Source organism: Hirundo rustica, chromosome 1 (genome assembly GCF_015227805.2).
Source record: "Hirundo rustica isolate bHirRus1 chromosome 1, bHirRus1.pri.v3, whole genome shotgun sequence".
Taxonomy (NCBI): Eukaryota; Metazoa; Chordata; class Aves; order Passeriformes; family Hirundinidae; genus Hirundo; species Hirundo rustica.
The window spans coordinates 11,289,475-11,310,129 of record NC_053450.1 but is presented as its reverse complement, the minus strand read 5'-3'; the positions used below and the strand labels follow the sequence as shown (position 1 = coordinate 11,310,129).

Here is a 20,655-nt window from a genome sequence, read left to right as displayed (position 1 = left end):
ATCCTTATTTTTAGTTTCTCCTGAAATTACTTATGAAGTGGGTGTTCCTTAGTCAGTCTGCAAAGCTCTTTACCTTCAGCTGTAATTAGAAATTGAGGTGTGGACTGCAAAGCATGGACATCCTCCTTTAGTTCAGGGGTACATCTACCACTTCACAGCAGCATGAGAGCATCAGCTCTTAGTAAGAGTGTTTCCACAAAAATATGATGGTGGTGGCTCATAGAAATAATTCTGTTTTATTTAAATATATCTCATTTAACAGCCACAGAATACAGTGCCTGATGTGTTCATCTGGATGATCAGCAACAACAAAAGAGTTGCATATGCAAGAGTCCCAGCAAAAAACATACTCTACTCCCCAGCACAAGAGCAGAGAGGCAAGGACTGTGGGAAGATTAAAACTCATTTCCTGAAAGTAAGTCTGTAGCACACTGCAAACACAGGTGATGCCTGGGGAGCATTTGGTGTTCAGATTTCTTCACAAGATAGTATTTTACAGATTAATCTTTGTAATGTAAAAATATGTACAGATTTGCGTCCACCATTTATTAGTATTTGCTTTTTACATTTATGGTTGTCATTCTGTAAGCACTCTATCATTGCTGGGCTTTTGATGTATGAATAATTAATTCCCTCACTACTTGTGAGGCAAGAACATTGTTTATCAATGGCTGTGTACGTAAACAAATGGAAAAGGTACAGCATCTTTGCTGGCAAAAACCTCAGAATGCAGCACATGAAAGTCTGGGAGGAGACTGGTGAGAGACCAGCACTCAGCAACTCAGTGAGGAAACCTAGGTATTCAGGGATAATATAGGAATTGTTTATACTTTCTATTTAAAGCATGCTTAAGTTTGTACAATATGTCCAAAATACTGTTACGGGATTATTCATGTTAAAGGAAAGCCCTAGTGGCTATAGTCCTACAAAGGCAGTGTGATCAGTGGTACCTACAGTGGAATATTGTAATTGTTATTGTGACCATCTGGAAAAACCCAAATACTCTAGAAAACTGTAACTTCTTATGACTTTTTAGTGGTTTTTCACCTTGGACTTCTGGGAATACTCCCATAAAGCACAGCTAAAGAGCAGATAAAAACATCTAAGATCCCAAGATACTTGCCATAGATACATACTAAGAGAAGTACTATTTTTCTGCATGAAATAAAATATTCTGAGATTAACTATCCAGCCCTTTCAGTATCAAGACTTACCTTAGGAACAGAAAATACTAAACTCTGAACTTAACAGATGCAGATGAAGTGGGAAGGAAGAAAAAGGAAAAAATAGGCCAAGACTAGTAACATTTTATAGTGGAAATGTTTTCTGAGCTGCCCAATGGAGTAATATTTTTAGTAATACATGGGACTAACTACTGGAGACCAGTAAAACTGCATGAAATGGAAAGTGGGCTGAAGTCTGGGCAAAGTAGGGCATAAGATAGCACTTATGTGTGTGCAGCTATAAGATAGCCTGCAAAAACCTCTGCATATTAGGCAGTATGCAGTTTACATAGACTGTTAGTTGAGCAAGCTACTAATGCCTGCCCTAAGAAACACAGAAGTTTCTTGTGCTAAATGGGTCTCGGGGCCACTCACTGTGGAGAAATGCCATTTATCAGTATATCAACTCAGAGAACACTTCTTTATTTTACTCTGGCTTGGTAAGACTTAGCACCCAACCATCACCTGAGCTTGTTGCTGATGTTGGAATTTTTCTTCAGCTCCCAGGCAAGCGCCCTCTGGGCTGGACTGTGCAGGCAAAGGTGGACATCTACCTGTGGCTTGGACCTACCAGCTATGCCCACACTGCCATGGAGAATTTGCCTGTAGGATATGAGATTGAATTACCATCCAACACCAACTCAGGGCACAGTGCGCCTCCCTCATCTGCTTGCCTGCTGTATAAAAGTAAGGCACTCTTTCTTCTCCCTATTTACAGTTAAGAGAAATGGTCCCGAAAGCTCTAGTTCAGAGCACGGCACAACCCCTATATAAAGTAACTGTTCCAAGATGATAATGGCTTTGCCTCTTCTCATCAGAAAGTGCTGGCTTCATTGCCAAGTCATCAGTTCTGCCACTGACACTTTGTAGATGTCAGGGAAAGAAAGAACTTGTTCGCTTGCATTTTCTGTTTCCTGTCCTATGGATCTGTCTCCTTGTATAGGAAGCACCCCTCAGCTTTCCTGATGATGCATAACACCTAGTAGATAAAAGAGTGAAAGGAGATAAAAATTGGCACTACTCTTGCAGTAGAGACCTACATAACTGATTTTAAGTGAATTCATATGTCTTGCACAACTTCTGAGTACCTCAGGTGTTTCTTTAGTGAGACAGGATTAGCAACAGTTCCCCTTGTCAGATCCTGGTTGGAGAGCAGGTGATGTATCTTCCCCTCCTACCCGTGTGCTGCACTGCTTCCATGGAGCTGATGTGGCTGTTTTCTCTGCCATGATGTAGCCCCACACCTCTTCCAGCTGAGAGCCCACATGTATCAGGCCAGGGGGCTCATTGCCGCTGACAGCACCGGGCTTTCTGATCCTTTCGCAAAAGTTACTTTCACATCACGCTGCCAGACCACGAAGGTAAGTTCCAAAGCCTCTTTTGGTGACTGAAAAGTTTGTTTGTTTGTTTGTTTGTTGGCTTTTTTTTTTGTTTGGTTTGGTTTTGTTTGGTTTTTGTATTTGCAATTAAGCTATGTAAAGAGAAAAGCTTGGTTTTGCGAGGAGGTACCTAGCAGGAAAATTAGATGCCTGCTGTTAAAGAGCAGATACTGAGAGTCCACTGCAAACAAGGCAAAATTTTACGTGTTACCCACTACAATAATAAGAGGCGCAGCAGTCCTAGTTTATTTTAGCTCAGGTATCAGATTCTCTGCTGCGACTTTGTAGCAAGTGTACCTTCACATCTTTATTTATGTGTTTTAAATTTGGATTGTGTTCATTGTCAGGTATAAATATGGGTATAAGGATGAACCCTCGTGGTTCTCTTTTCCTCTAGCCTATGCTTTCAGTCACTGAGCAGAGGGAAGACTTTTCTGTGGCTTCTGTAGCCATATGAGCCAGCATTGCCCTTTGGGATGGAACATGGGAAAGCACAACAGTGGTTTTAGAGCGTTAAGATGGAAATGAGCTGAAAACAGAGAGATGGGAGACAGAAAGGCTGCTAAAATATGCCAAATAGGAAATAGTCTCCCATCTCCCTCAGGAAACTCCAGGGATAAAATGGGCTTCTGTGGGGCCTCTACAGAGAAGTGGAAACTTCTACACAGTTTCAGCAAGAAGCGTTGAAGTACAGCCTGGGCAAGTGAGCGGGAGGGTGGTCCCTCACAGAACATGGAGACTGACTTTCAAAAGTTCTGAGACCTTTACAGCTACCCTGGAGTTAAAACTGGGCAGGAATTCTGACAATCATGCCACAAACAGAGTTTGCTGAGCCAAATGTGATCTTGCTTCACACCAAATACAGTCTTGCTTCAGGAGAAAATAATCAACCCTCCCATCCAGCCCCTCCCCCTAAAACTTCACAGAAGACTGTTTTAATTTAATTAATTCTAAAGTTCCTCTGATATTTTATTCTGTTACAAATCAAGTTCTGTTGTATGTGCCAAAGGGAACAAAAATAAAAACCTTTCTCTAAATTGTAAATGCCTGCTTGGGCTACTTTTGCTCCGGGGTTAATAATGGAGGTTTTCTTGTAATGTGATTTTAACTTCTAATAGAAGATGGTGAATGAATCCAATTAAATTAGTGTCTAGATGCATCAGATTCTGGAAAGTAGAATTTGGCCCAGGAAAAATAGGTGTTTATAAGCACAGAAGTGTTAAGTTTATTCACTGCCTGAATAAAATATTGCAGCTGATAACTTGCATGTTTTCATAAGAGTGTCAGCCAAGTGCCTATAAACAGTAGCAAAGAACCTTATTTCCATTCAAAAGAATGATAGCAGGTTATGAGTAATTTTGAAGTTGGCACATTTTTCCTCTTTAACTGTTATCTTTGTTAAATATATATTCTGCCTAGACAGTTAAAACATTCTCTATGATGAAATGCTATAAGCATTGTGGGGTTCCAACAAAGCATCCACCTAATTCAAATTACAACAAATTAAAAGCTTTTGATTTCTTATGAGTGATTCATGAAATTATCTTCTTTCTGTTTCAGGAAGTGTCAAGTGTCATTATACAGAACGAAAAGTAAGATTAAAAAAATGTGCCCTGCAGAAGTGGAAACTGGCTTCAGTTTGGGCAAAAGCTTTCTTTTAATAGCACTTGGAATGTGCCTGCTTTCCTAAACCAATAGCTTTCCTCTAATACTGATGTTTGTCTACACAGACTGGTTGTCATGTATTGATAAGCTTATTAGGGATTTGTGAGGCAAGGGAAATGGAGAAATTGGAGGTACCAGCCTCAAAGTGAAAGATTCATATTCTCCTGGCTGGGAGGAGCTGCTGAAAAATGTGGTGTCAGACAGGGCATTGTTCAGACTGTGGAAAAGGAGGTCACCAGCAGATGAACATATCCTGCTGAAGGACACTCAACCAAGCAGCTCATTAAACATTTCATCTCTTCTGTTAGATCATTTCTCAGACATTATCCCCCACCTGGAACCAGACACTGCTTTTCAACAGCATTGTGCTTCATGGTGACAAAGAGGAGATCGCCCAGTTCCCACCGGAGATTGTCATTGAGCTGTATGATGATGATGCTGTGGTAAACTCAAAATTCTTCTCACTTAAATCCTGGGCTTTTACATCCTACTGCAAGCATGAAAGCAAAGCTGAGTCACTAAATAGGGTTTAAATGGATCACCTTGCTGAATAGAGCTCAGTGTTACCATAGTTTGCAGTTTAACATCTGAGAATGGCCCTGAGATTCAGTACATGGCCTTGTAGAGACGTGGCCTTGTATTTTCCCCAAGTGAATCTTGCTCCCAAAGACCAGCTTACAGAAATCAGATGCATCTTGCCCCCAGATCCCTTGCACATTGCTGTGAATATTGTATCTAAGTCTGGGTCAAGACTATGCAGACTCTGATGCTGTCTCACTGACTAAATATAGACCTCAGAAATTTTGGATACTCTGAAGAGCTAATAAGTACTCAGCTCTTCCTCTTCATACCTGCCTTTTATCTTACCTTGGCCTTTCCTTCAGAAGGATTCTTTCATAAATACTGAACTCTGCATCATCTTGGCTCCTATAGCCATTGTGAGATCCAAATTAATTTGACCCCTGTATTCTCCTCCATTTAGGGTAAGGCAGAATATATTGGGTCTACAGTGGCTGCCCCTGTGGTAAGACTTGCTCATCAAAACTATGAACCACCAAAACTTTGTTACCACCCAGTGCACTGTGGAAGTCTTTCAGGAGGAGATCTTCTTGCCACATTTGAGCTTCTGGAGGTAAATTTTCTCAAAAATTACACTTTTTCATCCTGGGGCTCAAAAAAGCTGGCATGGCATCACGGTCCATGACCGTCTTGAATTAGTAGGAACTGCAGCTGGAGCCATTGAGCCTCATAGTCCCCAGTGCAGCTCCTGTCACCCCTTCTACTGCCCACACACACACCAGCCCTTCACATGCTGTACGCCTCCTTTGCCTGCCACTTGCCCTGCCCTAAACTGTGCTCTGGCCTGAGAAACTGTGACAGTCCCGCTGCCATTGCAGTGACCTGCTGTTCAGAGCAACACATGGCCCAGACTAGCAGCCTTGAAGCTCCCAGTATTGCTTTCACTCCTAGGTAAATGAAATGGTGAGTAATAAGGACTGGATTAGGGAGGTTGAGTTTTTGATACCCCAACTATATTGAAAGAAACATTACATGATCTGCAGGTACTGTTTGGTTCAGCTGAAGAGCATTGTGTATGAAGTGAATGCTCCCTTCTCCTTTCAAAATGAATGCTGTGTCTTGCTGAAGGGATAAAATTAATCTTACAATGAAGCATCCTGGCTTTCAGAAAAGAGTACACTAAAAAAATACACACTAGTGGATACTGAGAGTCTTGCTTTTGCTCAGAATGAACTCAGGGTTTATTGATTTTTTAAATCAAAAAAGCAAAATCCCTTTGTAAGCCTTCATGCAGGCATGACATACTGTCATTTGAGTACTAGATTGTTTTACCTCTTTTTCTCTGCAGTTATTAAATTAATTGATTTGGATTTTTACTATTAAAATGTAGATCACATGTGCACGTGAATTTTTGCTGGTAATTATTTGAATACTTACCTCTGCTGCAGGAGCTGTTCTAGATATTATGTTTGCCACACATTTCTTCCTACACCTACAAGGTACCAAGGAACACATCCCTTCTCCCTTATAGTAATTAGCTCCCCCACAACTGTACATAGACAGATATCCTGGTTAAATGAAGCAGAAGAGTTCAAATTCACAGACCCTCTAAGAGCTGTATCTCATTTGCTTCACGTCCCAAAAGTGACAAGTTAGCTTAGGAACGCTGCTGCACTCCAGAGGTTGTGCTTCTTTTCCCAGAAGCTGCCATATACAGTACTCCTTAGGTACCATGCTTCAGCTGAAAGCTGAGAAGAGCTCTGCCTGTAGGTTGTTCCCTGCTGCCAGAGCCTGAAATCCTGACAGGATTCATCCTCATGTGCTGGCTTCCGCTGTTTTATGTAGGAATTTTCTAAATCAGGCCAGGCTTCAGATCTGTCCTGTTGTGGAAAGAGAAGCTTGTAAATACACAGTTAAAAATTAGGAAAGTGTTGGGAAATTAGGCCAATGAACTTTGTCACAGAAGGTGCACCAAGCAGGCAGCAAAGCCTGGAGCACAGCAAGAGGCAGAGATGGTCACACCTCAGAGTCTGCTCTCCTCCCACCCTGCTGGGACGGGGCAGTCGTGTACACCCAAATATGCTCCTGATCGTGGGGCAGGTTCATGGGCAATCACACACAAAGAGCAGAAGTGCTGCCTGCCACAAGAGTTTAGTAGCTGCACAGAGAAGACTCAGCCCTAATGTTGGAGAGGTTGTTTGGAAATTCTCAAATGCTGAGTGCACGCAATAATGCAGGAACACTATTCCATAGCAGCTGGAGAATATCATGTCTCTCCAGCAAATGTGTGGTTTTGCTGATGTGCACCGTCTGCTCACCAGCTCTTTTTAACTAGAATCACATCTAGAATCTTCCTGTGGAAGACTTCTAAGCAGTTTTGCTCAGGATTTTGTTAAATAGACTTACCATGCTTTCCATTTTTAGTAAGTACAATTACCATGCTTCAGACTACATGCATGTCTTTAGGGCAAACTATGTCCTACTAGGTAAAAGGAGCATTTTTTTCAGAAAGGCACTAAACCAGATCTATTTAATACTTTTTCTGCTGTATATTTTAGCATCACAGCATGAGAGAGAGCATTTCAAGTCGCATTTCTTTCACAGCAGAACTGTTCTGCTCTGCAACTTGTCTTATAAAACTATTAAATTGTGTATTCTATGTGCCATTATCAACAAATACTTCTGATACTGGTTTTATTCTTCCAAAAACCAGACTGAGTTACAACTGCTTAATTTTTCAGATTCCTGAGTCAGATCCAGACAGACTTCCCCCACTGGATCCACCAGATATTGGCCAAATTTACCCAGTCCCAGCTAACATACGGCCTGTTTTAAGCAAATACAGAGTGGAGGTGAGATACTTTGACTATTTCCCTTTCCTAATCTCCTTTTATTCTCTTGTTGAATTGTAACAGTAACTGATGATTTTACAATCTTGATCAATAGGATTCACATGAAAATAGCATATAAGGGAATGCAAGACTGTGCTTCCACCTGAGGGGAACAGTGGGGCTGTCTTAATCCTGACCTACTGGGAAGGGACTTCTCTTGTGGCAGAGCATGGCTGATGGATCCACACTCTGTGCAGCCAAGAGAGTGTTCGCAGGAGATGGAGAGCTTCCCATTGCAAATGGCATCACTGGAGCTGAAGTTTGGCATCAGCTACCTCACAGGCTTTTTCTGGGTCCCAGACTTCAGCCAAACAATGCCTTCTGCCTTTGTACAAATGTCTACACCTTCCCTGCCCTTCTGTCTTGTATGATTTTGTCCAAAGTAGCCTTGTATTAGAAAGCTGAGAAGAGTGGCAGCTTTTCCTATCACTGCAGTGCCTGATGCTGCCCAGCCTCACTGTTCACTGCTACTCGTTCTGCAGCCTTCACATCACCTGCTTATTAGCCCATTTCCCCATGCCTAGCCAGACTTTCTTCAGGCCAACAGTGTTTCTCTCTGCCCACCACAGGTCCTGTTCTGGGGTCTTCGAGAGCTGAAGAAAGTCCAGCTCCTCTCGGTGGATCGGCCCCAGGTTCTCATTGAGTGTGCAGGGAGAGGAGTCAAATCCTCTGTCATACAGAGCTACAAGAAAAATCCCAATTTCACTGGCCTTGCAGACTGGTTTGAAGTGGTGTGTACAGCATGCTGCCCCTTGCCTGTGTCTGTTCTCTGGTCAGACAAGGTGTTAATTACCATTGTCCTTCCTTTCTTGTCAAATAATTCCTTTTGTGTCTTGATTAAATACTAAGGGATGTCAGTTCTCATGCAAAAGCTACTGATTTGAAAATGCATTAAAAGATCTCTGCTATGACCATATGATAAAAGAAAATTATGTTCTTCATGTTAAGTCCCAAATAGATAAGAAAATACGCTGCAATCAGATTTTTACTGATAGGTTGGAACTTGTGGGCAGCTAACAGAAATATATTTACTATTTTTCTTCCTCCTTTCCAATTTTGCTGGGTAGTGTTCGGTTTCCTTTGCTTTCTTTCCATTCTTGCAACTTTCCTTTGTGTGTTACTGGGCTATTGAGGGTATTGATCATTTCTGGCTTATGACCTCAGGACTTTCTCACACTGTCACACCTGCTTTTATGAACTGCAAAACAATGTAGCACCTGTTGGTTGGGTTATAAGAGCTGGCACTTTCAGAATCAGTCACCATCAGAATAGAACATTCTGTTGAATTTGCCCTTGAGAAAAGGGTATCAGAACAATAACATGGATACTGAACTACAGTTTCTACAGTACTTTTAGCTCCTAAGAGCTGTTTTCCTCTTGGTAGTTCATCCTATAAGGCATGTAACCAGCCAGGGTTCACATCTCGTTGTTGGGCAAACAGAGGCAGATAGGGTTAACAGCCTCCAACACAGCAGCAGTGGAATTAAGACTCACAACTTCCAATGCTGCATTCCATCCTTCTGAATGCTCCTGATTCTCCCAGTTTATTCTAACAAGAGATGCTTCAATATGAGAGCATGGGATTCATCTCAGCAGCACAATCTGTACAGTCCGCTGTGTATTTTAAAGAACAAAGCTTTTTTTGCAGAAAACCAAAATCATATTGCATATGCTGAATGCGTTTTACATTATGAATATGTTCATAGCTAAGGAGGAGAAGGACAGGAAGGAGGGAGAGAAGAGTAGAAGCCTTATTGCTGTGCATAAAAAATATTCTATATGTGTTCTACATTCTCTAGCAATTCTCTCATGTCTGTCTCCTGCACTAGGAGCTGCCTGAAAATGAACTCTTGCATCCCCCACTAAGCATCTGTGTGGTTGACTGGAGAGCGTTTGGGAGGAGTACTCTTGTTGGAACACATACCATCAACTGTCTTAAGCAATTCCTATGTAAAACCCCTTTAGGTCCTCAAGCTGCACCTCACAGAGTAGACATTGCAGAAACTGAGAAAGGTAAGTGTTCCATTCTGACCCCAAATAAAAAGACAATGGACCTTCTCAGAAGTTTACACTTAGAGGTGTGCTTTATTGTGTTGGGCATAGGATCAAACCCTCAATCACATGATTATTTGATGATCATCAAATGCTATGACAGTATTTCTGGCAAAATCTTACCTAACTTGCAAAGTTTCAATCTCAGCTTCACCTGAGTCATCCCAGGCTGCTGAGCTATCCCAAGAAGAACAATTTTTATCTGATGAAATCTACGCTGAGGTGGAGCAGGGTAAATGGACAGTGGTAGAGCCAGAGCCATCCCTCACAGCACTTCCTGCCACTGAACCAGAGCACTCTGCCTCTGAGCAAGGGAAAGAGAAGAAACAGAAGGTGAGTAGAGCTGAAACTACTAGCTGACTTCCTCCTGCAGTCTTGCAGACTTCAGCCCTTCCTTATAAATTGGTAATCGGTTGACCCCAGGTCTAGAGATTTTGAGTATTGATGTAGGCACTCACACTACCCTGCTGGCCCTCAATAGAACCAGTTAACTATACATCTTTGACCCCACAGAATTTCATTACTTCCACTAATAGAGACTTAAAATGCTTGCAGACTCAATGGGAGAAGCCAGTTTGTATCTGAATGTTTACATCCCTTGAAACATCATTATTTATTATCGGTGTAGATTTGCCTGTTGTATGGGTTGCTCCTGTGGTAGTGTCTCCAATGTTTAAAGTCATGGCATAGTCAGTAGAAAATACAGACATAGCTTTAATAATATGATGACCACAATGAAGTGTCTTGGAATAAAAGACAGAGACGGGAATTTATATTGCATTTTATTTATCTCTTGGACACTGAAATTTTCCGTGTATACAGCTGTTCATGCTCAATGTCATGAGTCAGGCGATTAGTTTTAATCAGTTCTAGTGCTTTTGCCATCATTTGGTAGGATATGAAAAAATCCATCCGACGGTCAACAAAGAGGAAAAAAAGAACCATTGCAGATGAATCAGCAGAAAATGTTATTGACTGGTGGTCAAAATACTATGCTTCTGTGTTCAAAATGCAAAAGGTGAGTCACCCAGCATGCCCAAAACTCTCATGGATGAGCAATGTTGTAAATGTAGATTTACTGCTGAATGATGCCTTTTTGGTATTACACTCATAATGAGGGGTTTGTTCCTTCTGTTTTTATTTTGAAAGGCAAAAGGAATTTTTTCCAGTGAAGGAAAACCTGAAGACAGTAAGTAAATTATTTGCATTTTTCTATTATTTTGCACCAATACTTTCTCTAGTATTGCCTCTCTACAATTTTACTGGCAGCAACTGATGTCTGGTGACAGAGTACTGTTGGTGTACCGGGCTCTTTCCTCTACAGCTGATCAGATGATGGCTAGATTAAAACTTCACAGCCAGTGTTGTGCTAACATGAATTTCCTATCATTCAAGAATCATGCAAAAAGATTAGCAAAGTCAAAGCCTTAAAGGATACAAGATAGACATTATCCTGATCTTAGGCTGCATTTGGAACATGTTCCAGAAAATAAACTCCTTTCAATTGGATCCAGTTCGGGATCAGTGATGCAGGAACAGCTTCTGCTAGGAGACTTGTAGTCATGTGTATTATTTCCATAACTGGAAAGTTTTGTCTTGCTCAGGTTCTAGGATTTTTTTTTTTTTTTTTTCACAAGAACCTGAAAGAATTGGCCAGAAACAGGCTCTGTGTATGTATGTATATGTCTCCATACATATATATTCCATGACTCAACAGATCCTGCCACAATCAAACTGAACTCTGGAAAATTTTACGTTTGGGCAAATATGACTGCTTGAGAAGGCTGGGAAAATAAAGAAATATTTGCTGTTTACACAGAGCTGCTATTCAGAATGAAATTAATCACCTTTTTGTGCCAGAGCTGACCACACTCCCCCAGTAACTGAGGTGGTTTAAAGGGGGTGTTGAGATTGCTCTGAATGGAAGACGTGACCTAAATATCACATAACATTATCTTAGGAATAGCAGATAATGGTGCTTCAGTGATCGTCAGGGTTGCTGAGAGATGAGGAGACCAGTTTCTGAGTGAAGCTCACTTGTCCAAATGGAGGAAATATTTACATAGAAAATGTTCTACAAAAATGTGATGTTCATTTACATTTATGGCATCCATCCACAGGCTATTCAGGCAGTTGTGACATATGATTGCAGACTTTATAAATTCTCTTCTGATCATTTTTTACTACAAATTTTAACCTGTGATGATAAGCATTATATATCTCTGACATGAAATATATATGTCTAAACATTTAGTACTCTTAAACACAGAAGAACTGCTCAAAAAATTAAAGTGAACTCAAAATCCAGATTTCCGCTAAAGAACTGAACTATCTCAGTGTAACTTTTGAGGGCTCACCCTCTTTTTTTGGGGAAATTTCCTCTCAGTGCTTGGAATATGACTTTAGTCTTGTGTACCTCCTCCCATTTCTCACACTTCTAGGCTTTCACCGGGTGGTATTTTGTGAAATCTTTAAGCAGAGAAGAACTTGGGTCATCCTGATATCTGAAGTAGCTGTCAACCTAAACAACAGCTTTTAGTTTTAAATAAACTCACATTTTATGTGAAAAATGTTAAGATCTGTTTATTTGCATTGGGGAGCAGCCAGAGAGGTAGGAAAAGGATGGTCTGGTAGGGCGTCATACAGGACACCATCACACTTGGTCCAGCAAGCTCGTTATGAAGACTGGTAGCCACAGGGAGCACAAATTGTCACCTCTCTGCTTGGGAGGACCAGTGGTAAATGAGGGATCCCTATGTCCAGCAGTAGAGGAAAATATAGAGAAATAGCAAGGATGACTCTTTAAAAATGTAATTTTTTTTCTTTGTCTGAAGCATTTTATGTGCTTTGCTTACTAAAACATACATGATGCCATTAAATATCTGCAGATAAGCAGAATTCTGACCACATAGCATTGATCATAGAGGATGAGCCAGACAAAAAGAAGAAGGATAAGACATTGAAAAGGGTACAAAAGGAAACTCCAAACCTAGCAACACTGCAGGTAAGACAAAAGTAAGGCTGTTATTCACTGTCTCTCCAAAGTTTGATATCAGCAGCTGAGTTTGGCAAACCCTCCTTACATATATTTCAGACACTTTAAAATTAATAAAATACACCAAATTATAGTGATAATGCCCTTCAGCCAAAGGGACACAGAGGAAACCAGGGTCTCACAGGGTGGATGTCTCTCACTTGGTCTTAGACACAGAATTTACTGATTTAGACAAACCCAAAGAGGCTTCAGTGAAATTCAGTTTTGTTGTTTGCATGTAAAATACTGTAGTTGGAAATCCCAAGTTTCATGTCAGAAATATTGTGGGCTATTAGGAATATCTCAAAAGAGAGATGGAAAGCATTGCTGTGATGGCTAGTGCATCCTCCCTGATGGGAAATAATCCTCAGCTCACATTAGATTTGATTGGGTAATGATAGAAGGAATTCAAAGAAAACTATATGGGTTGTGAAAATGTCTGGAGAGATGAGAGGTTTTGAAAGATTAAGGCAGTTTGGGTTAGATTGCAGCTGAATAAATGGGAATTTGAAGCTGCTGTTTCCATTTTTTAGGAGATGGCAGTAGTATAGGCCCTTCTGTTTCATGCTTGATAAATTACTGGGGGAGAGTATTCAAAAAACATGTTCTTTGAAAAATTATTTGGTCTTTTGAGCTATCCTAAAGCTCTGTCCCAACAGCACTTTATTATTGTTTGCTTTGCTCTCAAGTTTTGAGACATCACAATAGAATGGGTCAGTTCAACAAAGGCAGAGTGCAGCAAGGAAACAGAAGCAAAGAGCAGCACATCCACAATTTTTCACCTACACCAGTGCATACCAATGTTCATTTTGGCCCCTCCAGATTTACTTCCAACTGCTGCATTATTGTGTTATTTCAATAGTTGGGGAAAGATTTTGGTTGAGGATAAAACTGGTCCTGTTTTAAATGGGGAATTAACTTTTTTCCTCAAGGACTTTTGCAAAAGCTTGGTTTTTATTAAAGTCTGCATTTTGGGTCAAAATGAATTTCTATTCATTCTCTAATAAAAAAGTTGCTATAAATGTATTCACTGCACCACAAAATATAAGCATTCTTCTATTTTCAAAGATTTATGAAGGAGACTTGGAGAGTGAATTTAATAACTTTGAGGACTGGGTGAAAACTTTCCAGCTCTTAAGAGGAAAATCTAATGATGAAGTTCATGCTGATGCTGAAGACAGAATAATAGGAAAATTTAAGGTAAGCTTTAATAATGATTAAATGGGTAATAGTTTAGAGACTTTAGGTTTTAATACATATTTCAGATATATCAGGGATGAAAGAAATAGACATTGATAGTCTTTTGTAAATAGAATTAGTTTTATTGTATCTAGAGTCAAGATTTTTTTCCTTTTGCATTATCTGATAGAAAAAAGCATCATCCAGCACCAGGTGTTCACTTATGGTTTGAAATAAGGAATTACAAGTTTGGAATTACAGAAGGGGAAGAAGAGATATATTATGTAGTCCAGATTTCACTAATGCAACTTGGTTTCTACACTGCCAGTTACAGAACCTTATATGTAATTTTGTGTAATTTAAGTGTAGGCCTTCACAGGTACTCATCCAGGGCTCCGTCAGGCAATCTGAAAAGTTTAAAACCTGAGTAATGTTATTAAGATTTGTTTGCAGTTTAGAGGAACTGATTAAACTCACTTATATCTCAATTAGCTTGCAATGCAGCTCTCTGTCCAAATTACTTGTTAGTTGCTTTCAGGCTATATGAGCTATTCAGCAACATGAGTCAATATTGATTTATATGAGCTGCAAATGATGCCTTAAGTTTTAGCTTTCATGTTTTGCAGATTTTGTGCTGCTTAGGAGTGTAGTTCTGCGCCTCACATCAAGTGTTAGTAAGCTCTCTTCACAGAGCACATAGACAAACAAATCCTTTTCCAGCCCGAGACCAAGGACAACAGCTACACGTTTGCAGGCCTAAAAGCATAAACAATGGTGGACTGAAAAGAGAAAACAAGAAGGATGGGACTTCATAATCTGGAGCTGTAATGGGACAATTAAACCCCAATATGCAAATGGACCAAAACTTACAAAAGTATGAGACCTCGTAACCAGTCATCCATTTAGTGACCATTTTGGGTCCATCCTGGGTGTAGCCCTGGCCACGCTCTTGTACTGCCCAAGGTGTATCCTTAAAGGCCTTTTAATAAATACTTACTTTATTCTCTTAGTTCTGTCTGGTCTTTGTTCCAGGTCACCCTTCCCAAGGCATCACAAAAATACAGTTGGATTCCTGTCACACCATTATGAAACTTACCCAATGGAATTACTAATTTGCCAGTATACAGTTATGGTTAAAATATTATTTTTAAAATATTAATGATAAAAAAAAAGAATTTAGAACACTTACAGGTATTAGGTTTAAATAGTCAATAGGCAGGGAGGTACTCCTAGATATGATAGTACCATATTGTAGAGAAAAGACATTTTAAAAGTGATGTTTAGTGTAATGCAGTTTGGGTTCCCTGTGAGGGCTTCCACAAAACAAGTTGCATGAATAATGTTTTTTTCATTCAAGGGGTTGTTTTTTTTATTGCGCTTGACCTGTTTTCAAGGGAGATAAAAGTCAATGTATTTCCAGGGCTCCTTCTGCATATACCCAAGTCCTGAGGATGGCAGCTTGCTGGATGGAGGGCAGCCCCGCATCCTGCAAGGGATACCCCCAAACCACTCTGTCAAAGTGCTCATCAGGGTTTATATTGTTGCAGTAAGTAGACAGATGCTCTTTTAACCATTAAATAACTTGGATTTTTCTTTTCAACTCAGTTTACTTTAAGTGTCTTTGCAGTGAAGCTTCTAAAAATCCTCATCCATGGGGTTTGTTTCTTTTTTCTGGTCATATTTCAGTGTTTCATACCATAAAAATGGGCGCTCAGAGTAGAAATGTTATGTATATTCATTACAATAAATCTGGAGATTTCTGCAAGACTGGAGAATCACTTTTCTTATTCAAACTAAAAGCTCTGGATACATAACTAACATAGTGTAGACAACCTGTTCCATCCACAGTATGCAAATGTAGCCAGTTTTAATGAGTAGAGTTGTTCAAAATGACACACACTTAAACAAAACCGAGGTAAGGAGGAACTGTGAATAGCGTACTATGAAAGTTCTACATGTGGATAAATTTTGGGGTCAATAAAGGTAGAAATAATACAAAGCACAAGATGAGAGAGAACAGTGTGAGAGGTAAAATGGGTAGAAGAAACTCATATTTCAGAGAAACACAAGAGTTTTGTTTCTCTGAAATTGAGAAGTTGCAGGTAATCTAAGACAGAAATATGACATGCAGAGAGACTGTGGCAATAAAATACGAGGAGATTATTTTATTTCCTGAATGAATATAGAGACATAGAGGTCTTTTCCAACCTTAACAATTCTGTGATTCTATAAAGAATTGGCTTGCGCTGTTCAAGGACCTGGAACAACATTTGTGGGTAAATCTTTCCTGAATTCTACCTGCACTTTTGTAGCCAGCTTCTTCCTCAGCATTGCCTCTCCTGTTCAGCCTTTTTTATCTTAGTGATGGGTGGACGCTTCCAGCTTTGCAAATGCTCTTCTCCTCCAGATCATCTTTTCATAGTAGCCTACAAAACTACAGGCCAAATTTTACATTACAAGAGGCAGCAAAGCCCCTGAACTTCCAGAACACCCAGGACTGGGCAGGAAAACCGTAGTTCTGTGTAGGGACCCTGAGGTATTTAAGCAAACTTCTTGAGTATACAATTTTTATTCTTAACAGGCGTTTAACCTCAGTCCAGCTGATCCAGATGGCAAGTCAGATCCCTACATTGTGCTGAGGCTGGGCAACACTGAAATTAAAGACAGGGAAAACTACATCCCCAAGCAGCTAAACCCAATATTTGGAAGGTCAGTGATGACTAATTTTTGTATTCAGTGTAATTTGTGCTTTATCTCTTGCTACCACTGTTGCTGTTAGTAAGTGTTTGCTATATGCAGATTTCTGCCTGTTTGCATGTTTTGTAATTCAGATGGTTGAAACGCTGGGAATTGGTATCACACTGTATGATAATATTTCATTTTCATACCCGTCAAAACAAACCAAGTAATGCAATCTGTGAGAGGTTTTGCAAAATGATGTGTGAGAGGAAATGAAGCAACAAATTATAATTGTCTGTGAAAATTAATACATTATGTTTAGAGCAAAATAACTATCAGAACAGTAAAGTGTGATTTCACAATATTTGCTGTTGTTTCAGGTTGAATAGAATGCTAAATAAATCTTGTAAGATTTTTCTCATATGAATCAAATCTCATATGAATTTTTTGAACTCAGACAGCCTTCTGAAAGGGGGAGGCAGGGGCAAGGTATCAGTAAATATGCAGTTTGTATTATCAATGATTTAATTATTATTTTATTATCAATGATAATTAATTATCTTTTTAATGCTAATAGCTGTGGAGGGTTTTTCCCAGTAAATTTCCCTATTTAACCCAGTAAATTTCAACCTAAGAAGGTTGAAAATGTTTTGAATTGGAGTGGAAGTACATTAAGACAGAGAAACTATACTATTTTGGATTGAAAGACCCTAGAATGGGGGGGAAAGTAGAAAATTCATCCTTCAGTTTCTTCTGTGCTTTGGAGAAATCTGGAGGCAGTGTTGTGGTGACCAGGATGTCTTGTCTTTCAGTAAATTCTCAAATCTCTTTTACAATCATGTTTTATATTTTCAACTTCACTTAACTTCTCAACAATACTGATTCCTGAAAAATGCACCAAGTGAGAGGGGATTTCTTGTCTTTGCTTTTTTTGAATTTATTTAAAACTTTTGCCTGATCATTTTGTTGTGTGCCCCAGATTCATATATTCAATATTTAACCTGAAGCTTTTGCAAGAAACCAGAAAAGACTTAGGTGTCCCTTTTGGGGGTTCTGGAAATGTATGAGAACCCTTACATACAGCTGTATTAGCTGTACTCGATTCAAGATTGTAGGAACAGTCTTAGGACAGTACACAGGGTGCTAGGGAAGCAGGCAGAAGAATATACTTTTGCACTGTATGTTTCCAGCATGTTCAAATATTTAATTGAAGCAAAAAGCACTCCCAAAAAAGCCCAGTGTATATTAAAAGAGACACTATTCATGCACTGTTTGCATGGCATTAATTAGCCTAGCCTTTTAGGGTTCAAAATTGATTTGACTTCACTAGGTCTCAATTTTCCCTGTAGATCATTTGAAATCCAAGCTACATTCCCCAAGGATTCATTGCTCACAGTCTTGATCTATGACCATGACTTCATTGGGACAGATGATCTTATTGGAGAGACTAAAATTGATTTGGAAAATCGTTTCTACAGCAGACATCGAGCTACCTGTGGGTTACAGAGTCAATATGAAATGTAAGTACTCCTTCAGGCAGCAACAGAGCTCACAGTGAGTGACTTGACTTGAAGGAGAAATTACTGATGTGTTCCAGATATTATGCTTTCTCCAGCACAAAAGTGTCACAGAGGGTATTTTAATTAAAACTCACCAAAGAGCTTAGTGGTGGCTATGGGTAACTGCCAGCCTCAGTGGGAAGTGGATATTTTTAAATTAACAGCACCATTGGTTCAAGAAGTATTTTAGATAGTAAACAGCTGATGTTTACAAAATACCTGCTTGATAAACTGCCATTGGACAGGCATAAAGGGCAAATGGGAAACATCTCTCAGAGAAATTATGCCAGGGCTCTACTTTGCTCTCTGCTATTCAGCTGCAGCTGGAGTAATCGCAGCAAGGCTGGTGGGACTGGTGTAGCATTTGGGGGAGCAGGAGCAGAGGCTGCTGACACGACCTCTGCAATGGGGTGAATCGTGGGGCAGTGAGGCTGAGGTCCTGGTCCTTGCCAGACTGCTGCACTCTCAAGGACCTCATGCATAAAAATTAATTAATGCAGAGAAAGTGGATCTAAAATAACTCTGCTGTCCTGGGGTGGGGCACTAACCTGGCAGATGTGTGTTTGGTGCTCTTCTATAATTGTTTCTCATTTTATCTACAAACCATGGGTGGACAGTGTCAAAAAGCAATCCAGGAACACAGACCAAACCCCAAAGCTTCCCTTGCCAGCTCAGTCTCCAGTGTGAGATATTTCCTTATGTGCTGATTACAGGTCCCAGATAACCTGAGCTTCTCCTTTGCATCTGGGAGCTGCAGAATAATTCTCCTTGAATGGAGGCCGCATATGTAAACTTGAATCTTTTAGGTACAACAGGGAACAAGCTATGTTCCTCTTCCTCATGGGAAGCATGCCCATACTATTACTTTATCTAAGCTGTAGGCAAGGCTGCCTCAGCTTCTCCTGTGTTTTAAGAGAAAGGAGGTTGATCTCCAAGGACCTGAGCAGACAGAGGGAGTGTCTGAAGAAAGAAGCAGTGCTGAACAAAGGAAAATTTGACTGAGCATATATCAGGGGCACTGACCACAAAGTGAATCCTTGCATGGAAATTCCTGATCTGTCAGTGCACTATTCTGAAGGAAAACCTCACCCATTTTGCTTCACTCTGGTCCCTCCTTGCAGAGAAGGGTATAATGCGTGGCGAGATGCAACCAAGCCAAGCGAGATCCTCACTAAGCTGTGCAAGGACTACAGAATAAGTGGACCCTTCATGAGGCCAGGAGAGATACAAGTAGGAACAAAAGTCTTCAAGGGACAGACAGTCTTCACAGAGGATGAGAACGGTAATGAAGTAGTTCAGCATCCTTCCTTTGCCTTGTAGCAGTACCAGAAGTGTGCCAAGATACAGCTGGAGCCCTGCTGTGCTATGAACTCTGAAGCTGGATTACTGGAGCCTGTGTCTGCTCTTAAACACTCATGTAACTCTGGCAATGAATGCTGTGTCTGTATCAGCTTTTGCTGCAGCTAAATTGCAAAGAATCTGTAGAGTGAAATAGTTGCTGCTGATGACTTGACATCCCCATGGTGGCTGTTGGGGAATACCTCGGACTAGCTCCCACCTGACCCCAAGGATGGGATGTCCAGTATTGGTTGGAGTGTGGGGGACCCACTCGGAATATGTCTTCTGCCTTTGTGTTGGTCTGTGCATGCTCTGAAATCCGTCCCCACAGAATATCAAAGCATGGGAAGTCAGGAATAGTCTTCCAAAAAATGTATTCTCTGTCTAAATTAAAACAATGGAATAGATAGACCCAAGAAGTGAGAAGTAGAGGGAAGGGAAATACTGTTTTGAAGGGAGTTACTCCAGGTCAGACAAATCCCCGATCACAGTTATATTCCAGGCTACTTACCAGCCAGTCCTACCTTACCTGTCTTTCCTCTCTGCTGGCTTTTTCCTCCTCTTGGTTACTGCCACTCTGACGCCCCTTCTGAAGCATTGAAATAGCACTCTGTAAATCCAGGTATCTGTGGGGTTCATGAATCCATGGATAATAGATTATGGCAGGATAGGACTTACTGTCAGAACCCCCAGGTTAAAAAGAGGTCAAAGCAGTTGGGACCTTGAGTGTCTATATCTCATTGGGGTGGAGTGGGACACAGTCATCTGTGAAAGGTGCCCCAGCCCATGGCAGGGGGGATGGACAAGATTGTCTTTGACTATTCCTTCCAACCCAAACCATTCTATGACTCAGTTTTGTACTTAGAATAAGGAAAAGAGGTGTGAGGATGGAGCCTTTTGAGGACAGTGAAAGGAGTTGGTCTCAGAGACAGTAGTGGACACTCTGGCAGTGTAAGAAAACCTCCACTCCCTTATCAGTGTTGGTTTTTCTTTGACTACATTCTTCTTGACAACTACAAAATGCAGGTCACACCTTGAGTGGAAGGCTGCTGAGGAAGCACTGTTGAAGGGAGAAGAGTTGATCCATTTTTGATTTCTTAGCCTGAAGGAGATTTTTTACTCCAGTATTGCTTTTTG

At 40.5% G+C, this 20,655-nt stretch overlaps 1 protein-coding gene across 1 annotated transcript in view; it reads left to right on the top strand.

Annotated features, from left to right (window-relative positions):
- The window catches only part of FER1L6 (fer-1 like family member 6), a 66,391-nt gene that overhangs the window by 33,397 nt on the left and 12,339 nt on the right, over window positions 1-20,655 (top strand). Inside the window, exons 18-34 of the mRNA XM_040075882.1 lie at window positions 263-415; window positions 1,724-1,910; window positions 2,460-2,584; window positions 4,576-4,710; window positions 5,250-5,399; window positions 7,528-7,638; window positions 8,247-8,408; window positions 9,507-9,690; window positions 9,878-10,062; window positions 10,625-10,747; window positions 10,879-10,918; window positions 12,618-12,733; window positions 13,832-13,963; window positions 15,363-15,488; window positions 16,524-16,651; window positions 17,971-18,141; window positions 19,302-19,462. Coding sequence (XP_039931816.1) covers window positions 263-415; window positions 1,724-1,910; window positions 2,460-2,584; window positions 4,576-4,710; window positions 5,250-5,399; window positions 7,528-7,638; window positions 8,247-8,408; window positions 9,507-9,690; window positions 9,878-10,062; window positions 10,625-10,747; window positions 10,879-10,918; window positions 12,618-12,733; window positions 13,832-13,963; window positions 15,363-15,488; window positions 16,524-16,651; window positions 17,971-18,141; window positions 19,302-19,462 — 2,389 coding nt within the window. The remainder of the gene's footprint in view (window positions 1-262; window positions 416-1,723; window positions 1,911-2,459; window positions 2,585-4,575; window positions 4,711-5,249; window positions 5,400-7,527; window positions 7,639-8,246; window positions 8,409-9,506; window positions 9,691-9,877; window positions 10,063-10,624; window positions 10,748-10,878; window positions 10,919-12,617; window positions 12,734-13,831; window positions 13,964-15,362; window positions 15,489-16,523; window positions 16,652-17,970; window positions 18,142-19,301; window positions 19,463-20,655) is intronic.